A 14,447-nucleotide genomic window follows, 5' to 3' on the forward strand; every position below is an offset into this window, starting at 1 on the left:
CTTTGGAGACGGCGGACCCACCTCCCCAAACATTAGCTGTTCCGTAAGCTGTTCTTTTTTCTCTATTAATATTGACATTTGATTTTTCAGATCTCCGGGTGTCTTCGCCAGCTCGCTATTTCTTCATTCAAGATTGACTATCCTTACTTTTGCTTCTTTTAGATCTGGATCCGCCTCGTTACGGGCTCCACGGCCGATCCGAATACCCCTAGACTTGTGGGGGTCGAGCCCGCCAACCGTCGACTACTCGCCGCTCATTCCGGTCAAGTAGCTAACAAGTCCAAAAAACGATTTTTTGATGATGCAGATTGGCCAGTCTCTAAGTAAAGTTCAGCTGAAGTTTCCTAATCTTATGTACTTGCAAGCCTTTGTCGTGAATCGTTTACATGGTTCTGTCTCTCACACGCAAGATTATTTTTCGACACCTTCTCTAGCTTGATAGTTCCATTCTTACATTTGATCATGCTTTATCTTGATAGTCTCTTTTGTCACCTCCAACACCACCAATCAGCGTACATGCAAGCTCATATAGTTCAATACGTTCAGGTTCGGCAATATTTCCCCAGAAATGCGAATAAAGTATATAACGATGGTAATATGATAAGAATAAAAACTAAGACTGAAGGAATCATCCTGAACTTGACCATAGCGTACAAAGTAGAATTTTATTTGAGTTCCCAAAAAACAGCTATAACACGTAAATCATTTTATTCTAAAATCACATTATTTCAGTTGCTTTTTTTTAAAGTCTCAACTTAGTCGAAATATTAGAAGTATCCACCGCTGTATTAACTTTGTCACTCAAACTTCACCTTAGTTATAGCATCGATGAACGCCAGTGGACAGTCAGGATACATGAAACCGCAATCGACCCCACTGGCACCATACCTTTCCGCTGCTTCATAGGCACTTCTGTAAACTCTCTCGTTTTCAATGAACGCATTGTGTATTGAAGGGCTGTTAGTATAGTGAAGACACATTAATATTAATCCAACTAGACCAGCTGAAATCCTCACCTCAATACAAAACTAAATATCTCAGCAATCAAATTTTCATTTTCCAAGTCAAAAGGATGTCTTGCCACCTCACAAACACTCTTCAGTAAACAAGTTTCGTGGAATCCATAACTGAAATTTGCCTAAACTAACTTTAGTTCATGTGATGCCATTCAAGAGGTGCAAACTACCAACCTAACCATCAAATCCTCTAGCGCCATATACACTTGTTCAGCTGATGCATCGGCCGGATGGGTACCATTCCGAAGGATATACTTGTCATAGGAAAGTGCTCGTGTTTGCATTCGAGAATGTCCTGGCCACTTTGGGATGTCGTAAAAATTGGAAAGTAACCACGGACAGACGTAGTTGACTTGAAAGCCCCAATCAATGAAAAATTTCATATCCTTCAAAGGCACTGGAACCGATATAGACATTGTTATCTTAAAAGAAAGTCAAATGAATCTTGGATTAACATTAGCCAGACTGATGACTTTTACCTGGAGACTTGTGCTGGCAGGGAATAGTAACCATCCTGATGCGGTAAAGCGTTGAGTGACATAAATGAGCAATATAGCTAATAACATGTGTCTTGAGCACATTCTGAATGACGTAAGATAGATACAGTTTAGCTTTAACTACGACTATAACAAAATTGAGACGTGTATAAGTCCAACTCCCGCAATAATAGCATGGCAATGGTCTGGAAAATCAACAATAAATTTGTTTAAGAAATTACCATAGTGTTTTTCTAGAAATAGAACGTTATGTATATTTACATATGGTAAACATGGCTAGGTAAAAATACACGATGTGGAATACTTATTTTGTGATTAATGAGAAAATCGTGCTAGCAATTTCTTCACTTCATAGATTGAGAGCACGTGATCGAACAATTGTTGATTAGAATTTACACTTACCCAAATCTCAGCTGGTGTATAGTTTCTTAACAATTTCTTGAAAGAATATTCCCTGAATACCTTTTTCTTTTGAAAAGGGAATACCCTTTTTTTTAAAAAAAAGCTTTAGGACCCTAGAACAGGGCAAGATCTATTTGACACTCGACATTGGAACTTCACAGCTGCAAAATAAAACCTTACTAGGATCGATTTGTTTACCTATTGTTGGAAGATGAGAGTGTTGAAAAAGCGCGGCTGACATGCGAGCTACCTAAACTCCAAAACAGATTCTGTTATTGGCAATGGCTCATGTTATTCCTCCTAATTTTCCCTGAAATTTCCTCTTGCCTCATAACATTATAGACCGCTACAACTTTTCAACAGGTTTCCCTTATGAAATTCTCTGGTACAAATCCGAGATCGGAACAGCTTCCATATTCGGCCTATGCAGTGTGAATATCGTAGATTTAAAAAGATCATGCTCTATTTGCTTTACAACATATGGACAATATGGTGAGCAGTCATACACAAAATGTAAAGGGTATTCTGCACACTTCTAACGGACTTCATCAAGACGATACTTTCGTTAAGAAGTCGATGAGAACCAAGAATGCGAAAGCTGGTTCGTTCGATATTGTTCGGTAAGTACAAAATATTCACGGTGCACTTAACCGATATGAGAACTCCATTTTTAAGGTTTTGTGTAAAACAGCCTTATTAAAATCGGTTTACTGTCTGGCTGTCTGTCTGTCTATTTTTTTATGGATGGAGGTGCTAATCTTACAAAGACACTGCCTCGCCATTCTGCAGCAGCGTGTAGGATTCTCATCCACCATCCTTCCAGACTCCTCCATTAACCGGTTAGTTATATTTACCCTCCCCCGATTACTCTCACACGCTAGTGCTTCATCCCAAACTGATGCCGCGTATAATAGTGTGGAGCGAACCACTCCGGCCACAAGTAATCTGTGACTGCATCTTGGGCCTCCAATGTTAGACATCATCCGCGCTAATAATATGCTGGTATCCCTTAAATTTGATTTTAGCGTCAATCATCAGGTATTCGATAACCGGTTTCGAAATGATGATGTGACCACCAACACCAATATTAACCTCTTCTACAGTTGGTAATCAAGACCGCCTCCGTCTTTTGTTCCGTAAGATCAAGCTGAACCATTTTGTTAGCGTGAAGTGCACGCTGTCTTCAGATTGTTTCGCGACGACAAGCACAGCTATATCACCTGCGAAACCGATTATCGTGGCCTCCTTTGGCACGGAAAGGAGAAGGAGCCCATTGTACATCACGTTCCACAAGAGAGGACCCAACACTGAGCCCTGTGGTACTCCTGCGGTGACGGTATACTGCTTGGATCCCTCATCCGTATTGTACCAAAATGTCCTCTCCGAAAGGTAACTGTCGAGGAGCTTAGTCAAATAACTAGGGAGACCCGTTTTAGCTAGTGAGCTTTTTATCCACTCCCAACTAGCGGAATTGAACGCATTTTAGACGTCTAGCGTCACCAGGGCACAGCATTTTTTAGACGACATCGCGTCTCGAGCTAGTTACGTGCTACGCTCTAATAGAACAAATGCACACTCAAATGGCTTTATAAAAGAAATGCACAAAACCTTTCATACCTGAAGCGTCCAGCTTCCGGTTACACGACTTGTTTTCTGAATGATTTTATTTTTCAAGCAGTGTACCAGACAGATGGGGCACAGGAACCCCAATATTTTGCAACTTTCTCACAAACAATGTACCAACGGCAGACGGCATCATTTAGGTGCGAACAGTTTGCCACCCTATTGAGCCGGATTTTATCCACAACCAGACGGTCGTGTTGTCGTTCATAGATTTCGTCGTTATGTAGGCTGGGTTCCAGAATACCCCGATAATATAATTGATGAAAGTTTGAAAGCTTGCATTTACTACTTCCACATAGTGGCACCCAGAGAACATTGGCCCGGAACAGCCTTAACTTGATGTTAGTGTTTAGGTAGTCGAGTGACATCAAATTCGTTGCCGCTATCAGCAAAAACCATACTATCTATATATATAAATTGTTCGACACCTTCGTTGCTCTGACCATTAATGCGAATAAAAAAAGTACGTTGACCAGTCAGACTGGGTTTGATGGTGTTAATTTTCAGTCCGACACTGGTCTCCTCTCTTTCCAAATCCAGAGCCAGTTGGCCAAGGTCTATGGCTCTGAAGTCGACGTTATCAGGGCAGCCGAATTATTTGAGTAAAGATGACATAGCCCAAGAAGGAGAAAAAAGGGTATGGGGGACCAGGATGCAACCTTGGTGGACTGCGTTTTCTATTTCATATTCTTCTACCACAATGCAGCGCATGAGATTTTGCGCCATCATATGCTGCTCTGATAATAGTTATGTTATTAGTTTCGCCGGAGATACATTTTCTGTTCATGACGTCGAAAGCTTTCTCGATGAAGGGAGGCGGGGATCTGAACTCCGCGCATTGTTCCAAAATGGTCCGCAGGATGCTGACATGGTCAGGACAGGACAGCCTGCTGCTTGTCGATTAAGCTTTTGGAATGTTTTTTGATTCCATGAAACACGTCGACCGGTCGACTGCTTAAAGAAGTGAATAATAATTTCAGGGACATAATTAAACTAAGGATGCCAAACTCATCACTACCAAGGATCAGATGTCAACCTAAGATACATGAAGAGGGCAACACAACGAAGGATATATTGCAAATTGGTTAGTGGAATTTGCCAAAATAAGAGATGTGTACAGCAAACACACCGTAAGGAATACATTGGAACTTATTAAAAAACTGAATGATACTGGCGACATAAACTTGAGGAAGACATTAATATCTTTCGATGTGAAGACACTATTATCCGAATACACCAGTGAAACAAGCACTTTTCCAGAGAAAAGTATCGCTCCGCTAATTCGACCAAACGTCAGAATTTAGTGAAAGGTGAAAACGTCGATAAGCTTATTATTACTTTACAAGAACGAAAACTACTTCACCTTAAAGGAAAATTCCACATCAAGGGTTCAATGATACACTATATCGAATCATCAGGGAATCATCGAAAAGGGATTAATGCCAGAAATTTGGTTGCGATATGTCGACGAAGTGTCCACCGTAATACAAAAGGATAAGGCTGTGAACATTAAATAAGATACATCCGAAAATTCAATGCACCATGGACATGGAAGCAAGGGATCCCATCCATTCTTGGCCGTGCAAATCATAAGCAACAAAGGCAAATTCGAATTTGAAGTTTATAGGAAACCAACAGCAACCCAGCGCATACATACACAGCTTAGAAAATGGTGGCCATAATTTGATGGTACACGGGCCCTGCATATATCTGCGGAAAATAGCTAGTTTCGACTGGGAAGAGGAGCGAATTGTCGACACAGCTGAGAAGTACGGCTGCAAGGAGACCAATATTAAAAAACTAATTAGACGCTGACATCGGTCTCGAAAGGGATCACCATCTAATACTCACTTACGTGTTGTGCCCGCCTTTTTTCGCAGGGTTAGAAAGCTGCGAACCCCCAAAATCAATATCGACCACTTATATGATCTAGCTGACATTCGACAGAAAGAGAACTGTCTTGCGGCTGATATCTTGATTTTTCTGGCTGAGAATATTGATGAACACAAGAACGCTACCTTGTTGATAATAACAATCGTTGGCGCAACAATCCATGTTGGATCAGGGCCTTGAAATGTGTTAGAGCACTTCATTCAAGACCGTAACGGTACACTAGGAGGCAATGTGGTCAGCATTGCGCTCGCCCGAGAGCGACATATAATGGTGCAACCTGCTCCAACGAAATAAAGTCCCTGCGGAATTTGAATTCCCAGTTGCACATTGTCACCGATATTATTTCTTCTCGTTTTCGGTGCTAACTTGCCTGGAGAATGTGGAGGAATTCAACGGACCATAACATCTTTCCTCAAACAACTCGGGTACACTGATAATATCTGTTTGCTCCCTCACCGGGTCGTGGACTTGGCCAAATGGTTCTGGAATTCAAGAGAGAAGAATTGAACAACCGAAGTGAAACCAAGGTTCTCAGTTCGACGGGTCATCGCAACCAATTTGTATAACCCGAAAGTGACGTTTCTACTGACGGTAGCTTCGAACTTGATATCACTGGACCTATTAGCAACACTAGGTCCACCCTTACTGCTTTAACTAAAATCTAGAAATGCAATTATTTTAACACCAGGATCAAGTTGAGCCTAACCTGTGTTAAAACTTTTTTTGTTGTTATATGGGTGTGGTATATGGAAAGTGGGCTTCACTGCAATTCAGAAGCTCCAAACCCTCATCAACAATTCTGAACGACTTATCATCGAAGCATCCGCCCTGATAAAGTTTTCAACAAAGAATGGAAATGGCAGTGGATAGATTACATACTAAGGAAGGGCGACAACGCCGCTACTGGCTATGCTGTTCAATGTCTTAGGTTGCCTTTGTTTGAGTTCCCGGTCACAGCAACATAGAAGGAGATGAGCGGGCCAACAGAATGGTCAGGACGGCTCCACTCGTGAGAGACCCTCGATGGGTGCAGTTAACGTCGCGCTGTGAAAGGTGTAATCCACTCGAACTACTTAACATCTATTGACTTTATGGCGGTCACCACAGTAAGTCAAGGTTCTCAGCTTGACCTTTTATAACAAGATCGATTACGAGAGCTTTTGGGCCAGACACGTAAAAATGCGTACAGGATTCAGACAGTTTACACAAGACACTGGCCTATGGAGGCCCATGTCGTCAAAATCCGCCTACCCTACAATTTGCATTGAATTAGTTGTGGAAAAGAGCCGAAAACCCTCCATCATTTCCATTACGGTTGCTCAGCTCTAGCTGAAGGCAAACGGCGGACACGGCTACCCTTCGTATAAGCTACTAGCTGGTCCAAAAAATTTAAGTTGGCTGAATTCTGCGCTCTTTGCCCTTTTCACAGCAGCCACAACCTTAGGAGTTTCTGGATATCCAAATGGTGCAGAACAACGTTAATTGGGCTTCTCGGGGCGACCACTGATATTTACCTATGATCCTAGGATACTCGATGGCCGTTCTGGTAACACATAGCGAAGAAAATTGGTGGAGGAGTGTATTGAATCTGATGAATTTTCATCCACACTTCCTAAAGATAGAAAAGTTTCGTAAATTTCGTAAATTTGAAAATTCTTATCACCGTGAGATTCCATTTCAGCTGAGAAAATTCTCTTCATAATCACATAATCACTCTTTACAGAAAATGACAATACATGCAACATTAAGTACAAATAAATTGTTTACTTGTCCAAACCATGGATGTCGTTAGTTGTCAAGTTTTTAGCCAAATGAAATGAATAATTTCAAAATTTATCAAAAAGCAAAAACAATGTGAACCAACTCTGAGACGTGAAAGCAATTAGTTAACAGATAACAGCACATTATCAGTGAAACCACTGCTGGCAACCATCGGTCATTGAACAAACTACAATAGTAGTTTCTCTTAATGAGAACAAAACTACTGGAAATGATCAATTGCCAGGCCACATTGTTTACACTAAACCTAACCGAAGTATGCACTTCTGGGCAAGCCGGTGCCCTTACGGCAGGCAGTGTTAAAGATAACTCTACTCCCGAGTGGCCAAATTCTTACCGCTTAAGATAGTAAGGAGTTCTTTCTAAGGACATAACATGAAAGAGGGAATCTATGGCAACGACCAAGGACTGAATGAGTCCACGAGTAGCTGAAAATGTTGTCGTAACTGTTGTTCGAAAAGATTGTCTAATTTCTGGTATGAAAATTTAAAAAAAATTAAAGGAAAACCGAAAGATTTTACTGGGAATATGACCCCTTCGTGCACCTTTTGTTTGTTAATTTCTATCGGACTTACCAACAGCGTTGATTGTAATGCACTTCGAACCAAGAATCCCAACAAAACTGTTTCGATTCGCGAAAAGCATGAAGGAAAATAAGGAATGCCAAGTGAAAATCCCAAACGAATTGACACAGTTGTCCTATGGAATCAAGGCTCAAATAAGGACTCTCTTTAACTCTTATTCTAATATATCGCAAGGAAGCTAACTTTAATGGTAGTCAGAGGTAAATTGTTCAAAAAATCCGCACAGCTGGTCAATAATTGGTGCCAAGAAAGTGTACCAACAGGTGAAGTCAAGGGGAACAAAATGGAAACTTAATTCATGATTTGAATGCGAGAAATTACACACATGAAGCAGGATATCACCATGAGCCAAAATAATTTCCTGCAAATTTACCAGGACAATGAACGTCAGGAAATTCAGGGGCAAATCATGATTGCTCATAAGATATTTAACGGGGTCCATAGAAAGAGGAAATCAAGCATCTATAAGACATTAAAATGCTACTAATATCTATCATTATCAAACTCCCAGATTCCCATCAGGCGTCATCTGAAAACACGGATAGAGCCTTTAAACGAGATTGTGGAGGCAAAGCACAAAGGAAGTAAGCCAAGGAGAGTCTCGCAAAAGATGAGGATAATCAATTGAAAAATCTAGAAGCTCGTTTTTCAGCATGACCAACGCTATTTGAAAAGAAAAACGTGCATCGGAAAACATTATTCTTCATCATATAACGTCAATAGCTATACAAATATGCAGATGTATCAGTTACAATCAGGAGACACTTTAGAACTGGGTGATCAAATCATTATACATTAAACGATAATTTGCATTAGCGCCCATACTCACGGATTATTGAAATTCTAGCAGGTCCAAGTACGTTCCGTGATTCTTTCATCTAAGTTTGAGCCATATATTCAAACTTAGATACGTGGTTAACACTTTTTGACCACTCAGTTGGGTAGAAAGTGACAGATGTCTAGAACCATTCCGGACATCTGTAAAAATGATCGTCACATCCAAATTTCAGTATAGTTTGTACGTTGTATTTCTAATCATATTCTTCTCATTGCTACATCCTGGATTGGGGAAGACGGAAATTGATAGATCGCTCAGTACGCACTTATCGAGACAAAAACGTTTCTTCGTCTTTCTAAAATCTTCAACATTTTCCGTCGGCATGTCCGGTGCTAAAAGAGTGTCCCAGCCTTCACCGACATCAACTAATATCGTTATCGGTCTTGGATGTGCTTACGATTTACCTACAAAAGTTGACGATTGGAGGTGGAGGTTGAAGTTTAGAAACAGAAACACAAAACCGCCAAGTAAGGATAAAGTGAGTTAACTGAATTGTTTTATAATATCTATTTTATTTAGATACTAACTAACTGCTTTTACCGAAAAGAAATTAGTGCAACTCCCAGCATTGTAGCCATTTAATAATCGTGTATGCTATAAGTTTCTCATGGGTTTATAGCTGCCACTTCCATATTTCTTTTGGAAGCTCCGAGATTTAACATTCACGGACAACTCCAGGAATATGTGTACGATTCAATTAAACGATTTTTCTGTGTGGGGTATAAGTGTATCGATATATGTTCATGGAAAGTAAACGAACGAAGTATAATGAACAAGATTTGACGGTTCTATGCTTCAAAGAAGACTGCATTATAAGCGGAATGAGGATTTGGTCTGAAGCACCAGCGGTAATTTAGGAATTTAGTTCAATTCAAACCATTCAACTTTCACCTAAAAAGTCCTGAGGCTATATAATAAAAGACAACTTAGTAAGCCAAATTCAACTTAATTCTCAAAGATAACTTCCTCCAAGGTTGATGTTTCCAAGTGATTATTAGCTAGTTTTTGCCTTCAAAGACGGTCTCTGTAAAATCAATAATTTTTTTCTTTGAATGACAACACAAAGAACTAATAATTTAATTTGACAGCAAATTGCTAAGGCTTTTTCTTCTTCAGCCTTTGTCTTGTCCAGAAGCAGGGTCGGCTTCACTCCATCGGTTCCGCACAATTGTTCGGCCAGTTTTGATGAAGTCGTGACGCTCGCAAACAGCCATCCAAAGTCGTAAGTGTTTCGACCGGCCGTTTGGTAGAATTCGATGTTTAAATCAATCTTGAAAAGTGAATTTTTCCACGATCCGTGGAAATCGGATCGCGAATATCCTCATTTCAGATGTGATCAAGGCGAGTTACGCCCCTGACCCAACTCAACATACAACTCCATTTCCGCGACCCCGCGGTCACCATTCATTATCCAACGCTCAGGACCATAGAGAACAAAAGGGCAGACAGCACTGCGATAAATTTTATGAGACGTTCGTTGATCCGTCGATCACCAAGTCCAGTCCAATTGCCACTTCATCCAGGTTGCCCTGATGGGTGAAGCAATCTCATAACGTAACACACAAAAGCAAATATGGGTTCAAAATCAGCGGAAATATACACTTTCTATAAAGTATTCATCAAAATTTTGAAAAACACTAAACACTGAAAATGATTTTGGCGAATAGGTGGTTCCAGTGATAGGAGATCTGCGTTAGACCAATTATTTACGATTAAGCAGATATTAAAGGAATACTGACTCTGTCAACTATCTGTTGATTTGAAAGAGGTCTATGGCAGTATTGATCTTGCGGTACTGTACAAAATAATGCTAAAATTCGGCATCCCATCCGTTCACCAAATCGTCGATGGCAGACACAATTCCGAGTTCGGAATACACTGACTGGTCCACTTGTCACCAGAACAAGATTGAAACAGAAATATGGCCGGTACACTACGCTTTTGAATTTAGTACTTGAGTATGTAATGAGAAAATTCCTCGTCGAAAACGGAAGGTCGCTCTTATCTCTAAATAGTAAATAGAGCACACGCAAGTATCCCTTAAATAATTTATGGCACAAATCCTTGTTTTTTGGTCTTCACGATTTCCTTAAAAGCTGTCTGGTAACCTACCCTACGCTATTCCTCCATCTGAGGCAGGGTCTGCCACGTCCTCTTTTTCTACTATAAATGTTGCCCACCCACCGCGGCCTATTGAATCAAGCTTTATCAACAGTTACACAATTGTGGAATTACTTACTTACTTAGTCAACGAAATCGTCTCCAGGGACTAACGATTCTTCGGAAGATTTTTCTCTCGAATGCGGCGAAAAGTTTGCAACTTTTCTTTCTATGAAATCAAGTGTCCGAGGAATACATGAGGATCTTTCTTGTACAGTAGCTCGTTTCACGCATATGTATATAGTTCCATTCGGTGGCGACCTAAAGCAAATCGAACCAAATGAAACCCTTCCACACATACAGGGTTCCAATCGGCAAACTCCTCACCCAAATAAAACCCGACAACTTTTACAACTCATCATTAAAATGCACTCTCTGTGAAGTTAACACGTAAGTTGAACCGTGCGTGTGTGAAAACCTTAATTGCTTTTTGTTTCCTTCACACGAATTTAAACTGTATTGGAACCTGATAAAACTTACTTGTGCCGTAGGAGCATTCAGTTCTATAAGGTTTCAAATAGGTGCCCAATAGACCCCCACTTAAAACCTAAACACCGTTTCACACTTGTCGGCAGCGACCTAAACTAAACATAAAACATACCTAAACTAAACCTAAAATAAACTGATTTGAATGAAACCGTATACGTGTGAAAAGCGCCTAAGGGCTAAGGGCGGATTTCGCCGTTACAACTGCTATCGGCTATGATTGTTAACCCTAGACAGGGGAAATTATCAACGATTTCAGTGTTATATTATCCTATCTTTGTTACTCTCAGTTGACTAGTGCTGTTTAATGTTAAAAAGGTTAAAAATGAAACGTAATGGACCATCCCCTTGTCTTAGACCCTTGTTATTGTCGGAAACTCTCGAAAGCGATCCTGCTACTTTTATCTGGCTCGGCACATTCGTCAGGATCTTCTATATTCTATCTATCTTCTATTAATTTTGTCGATGCCACTCTCTCGGTCGTTTAGAGTTTTATCCTGACCTAGTTAGTTAGTTACTTAAAAGGCTCTAAAACATCCCCTTAGAAAAACCTCCTGGCTCCTGCTGGTTAAATTGACAAAGGTAAAACAGCAAGTCATTCCGGGCTCTTGGGTGCAACATCACCTCAACATTCAATTTTCAAAAATCCTCTGTTACTCTTGCATGTTCTATCGTGTGAAGTGGAAGCGGAAGTTCAAACTCACATATTTTTAAACCATTCATCTTGCTTTTCCGATGCTTCAACAGCTCTTGAAGTAAAAGTTCTGATTCTGTCATATTTTTGACGTAGGTCTTCTTTTTCTCATATTTCTTACAGTAGATTCATTCCGCAATGCTTTTATACTCTTTTACGCCAAACGTCGGCCATCTTGGGAGAGTGGGTTCCACTACATAACGTAACCATCAATGCAATTGTTACCTTCCTTAATGTGTGCCACTTCCGGTTTCCGATCACAGTGCGTATGCGTGCCAGGCCTGTGCATGTCAGGCCAGCGTGTACTACTCTGTACTCCGATGATACGACGTAGCCAGGTGTTGACGAAGGGTCGGATCATTTGAGTAACATTGGCGTTCACTTCCCATGTGCTACTCCAATATAGCAACACAGAAACAGCGTTAGCACAGAACAATCTGAACTTGATCTTGTACTTCCAGATCTTCGAGAAGGCAGTGAAAGCGGATCTAGCGCTGTTAATACATTTTGCATTAATCGTAAGTGTCACCGTCGGCAAAATCCTTTAAAATCCATTTTACCACCGTGCAGCACTTGACGCTTTGTGCATCATATGTCACTCTGATAATGGCTATTGGTTTTCTTCCTGCGTAGAGCACACCAAATACCCTCCCTGGTCAAATTATGGAAAGCTTTTTCGAGACCACGCAGCTAAGCGGCTTTGCTCCGTTTGAGTAAATTAATGGCCGAAATTTCTCTTCTGCTTGAACAGTCCTTATCCCCATATTTCGGTGACTAGTCATTTCATAGACAAGAATAGGAATCTCACCGGATGTGATACAGTTAAGAACCATGGTGAAATATTTTTTTGAGAATTGCGGGGTCCTAAATCTGCATCAACCTGCTTACGGGCCGGACCAAATGGGGAGTAACTTACTTCCTCTTTTTCCTCGTTTCCTCGTTCCTCGTTTATGGCTTAGCACCCAATTTATAAAAATATTAGGCGACGACGGCTTTACGGTTTCTTACCAGGGTAGAGGCAAATCATCAGACGCTGCCTCACCTTTACCCTGGGAGCAGCGTGACCAAAGCGACTCGCATGACTACGAATTATATTCAGCGCAAATCCGCCCATACTATTGACCAAAGTTTGACCAGAACTGAAAACATTTTTCTAAGAATCGCGCATAGATGCGGACTTAAGACCCCGCAATTCATAAAAAAATATTTTCAGCTCTGACCGGTAGAATTCTGCACAACTATGTCAACTGGTTCAATGGCAGCAACAGACTTCACCTACTCAATTCATTTAATCAAATTTGAAAAAAAACTCCAACCAGTTCTGGAATGGAAGAACATAAAAATTGTATCGGTTTCCAAGAAAGACAAAGATCCCTCGAACATAGTAAACTACAGACCTATTTCTCTAATTGACGTGTATTCAAAAATTTTAAATGCCATGATGAAGGCGAGACTTACATTGCTTATGGAAACTAAGGGTACTCTCTCGGAACACTGCAGTAAAAGCTATTACATTGGACATCAGACATGAGAGAGTTGACCTCAAAACTTTGGTCAATATTATGAGAATGAATAAAATCCCAGCTAACATCTACACGTGGGTGTTGAGGTCTCCTGAAGTTAGGCACCTAATGCTGGACAAACGGTCTGAAACAGTTAGAAATGGCTTACCCCAGGGAAGCGTTCTGAACCCAACGCTTTTCAACTTATACATAACCACTCTTTATAACAAAATATATGAATTAGTACATATCTATCAAAATGCTGATGACTTTCTGCACAGCAGCAGTACATAAAGATAATCAGCGTATCGACAAACTTCTATAGAACAAAGTCAACACCGCCAATATGATAGGAAAGGCAATGAGAGCGGCAAGAATTGTCATATTCTCTACGGGCTCCTCCTGTGGGCTCAAACCCAAAAAAGCAGTTGAACTGTTTCAAACAGTGGTTAGACCGGTTTTCAATTTCGCTGCTACTTCTACTGTTAGATCACCCAAATATCTAGAAAATACTGATGAAAACAGCACCTTTCCACGTTTCCCATGCACTTGCTAATGAACCTCCACACAAATTTAGAAAAAACCTCCTAACAACCAAAGAGTTGATGAGGCTTAAAAGAACTTCACCATCCTCTTATAAAGAAATGACCGAAAGCCCGTCTGCCAACAATGGCCTCTCGAAAGTATATAATTGTTTCAGGGAAGTTTTTAACCTCAAGGTAACTCACGAGAGTAATTGCTCAACTAGAAGACTGGAAGTCTCAAATGGGTCGAACAAGTATGAATGAGAACGATGACGGTCCTCTCTACGGAACTCATAGGTATTAAGCAGGCTACACTGCTGGCCAAGAATAAAGCTAAGGAGAAAGTAGTCATTATAACGGACAATTAAAAAATCTGTACACTGCTCAAGAACCAAAAGACCAACCATCAAATCGTATGAGAGATCGTCAGCGAAATTGAGAGTTCAGTC

The 14,447-nt window shown here is 40.6% G+C and overlaps 2 protein-coding genes across 3 annotated transcripts; one reads left to right on the forward strand and one right to left on the reverse strand.

Moving 5' to 3' along the window:
- Positions 1-651: 651 nt before the first annotated feature.
- On the reverse strand, positions 652-2,039 carry LOC119661664. 2 transcript variants are annotated; one of them, XM_038071100.1, is made up of 5 exons: positions 1,916-2,039; positions 1,496-1,698; positions 1,191-1,413; positions 1,017-1,127; positions 652-957 (listed from the first exon to the last, which is right to left on the reverse strand). In XM_038071100.1, the coding sequence occupies exons 2-5, from the start codon at positions 1,527-1,529 to the stop codon at positions 798-800; spliced, it is 528 nt and encodes a 175-aa protein (XP_037927028.1). In that variant the 5' UTR covers positions 1,530-1,698; positions 1,916-2,039; the 3' UTR covers positions 652-797. The 2 variants fall into 2 exon arrangements, with proteins under 2 accessions (XP_037927028.1, XP_037927027.1); XM_038071099.1 differs by having other exon boundaries at positions 1,191-1,438; positions 1,916-2,029.
- A 6,704-nt stretch (positions 2,040-8,743) lies between these two features.
- On the forward strand, positions 8,744-9,255 carry LOC119646250. Its single transcript, XM_038046643.1, has 2 exons — positions 8,744-9,099; positions 9,152-9,255. The coding sequence occupies exons 1-2, from the start codon at positions 8,781-8,783 to the stop codon at positions 9,160-9,162; spliced, it is 330 nt and encodes a 109-aa protein (XP_037902571.1). The 5' UTR covers positions 8,744-8,780; the 3' UTR covers positions 9,163-9,255.
- The last annotated feature ends 5,192 nt before the right edge of the window (positions 9,256-14,447 follow it).

The sequence above is a fragment of the Hermetia illucens genome, chromosome 1 (assembly GCF_905115235.1).
Source record: "Hermetia illucens chromosome 1, iHerIll2.2.curated.20191125, whole genome shotgun sequence".
Taxonomy (NCBI): domain Eukaryota; kingdom Metazoa; phylum Arthropoda; class Insecta; order Diptera; family Stratiomyidae; genus Hermetia; species Hermetia illucens.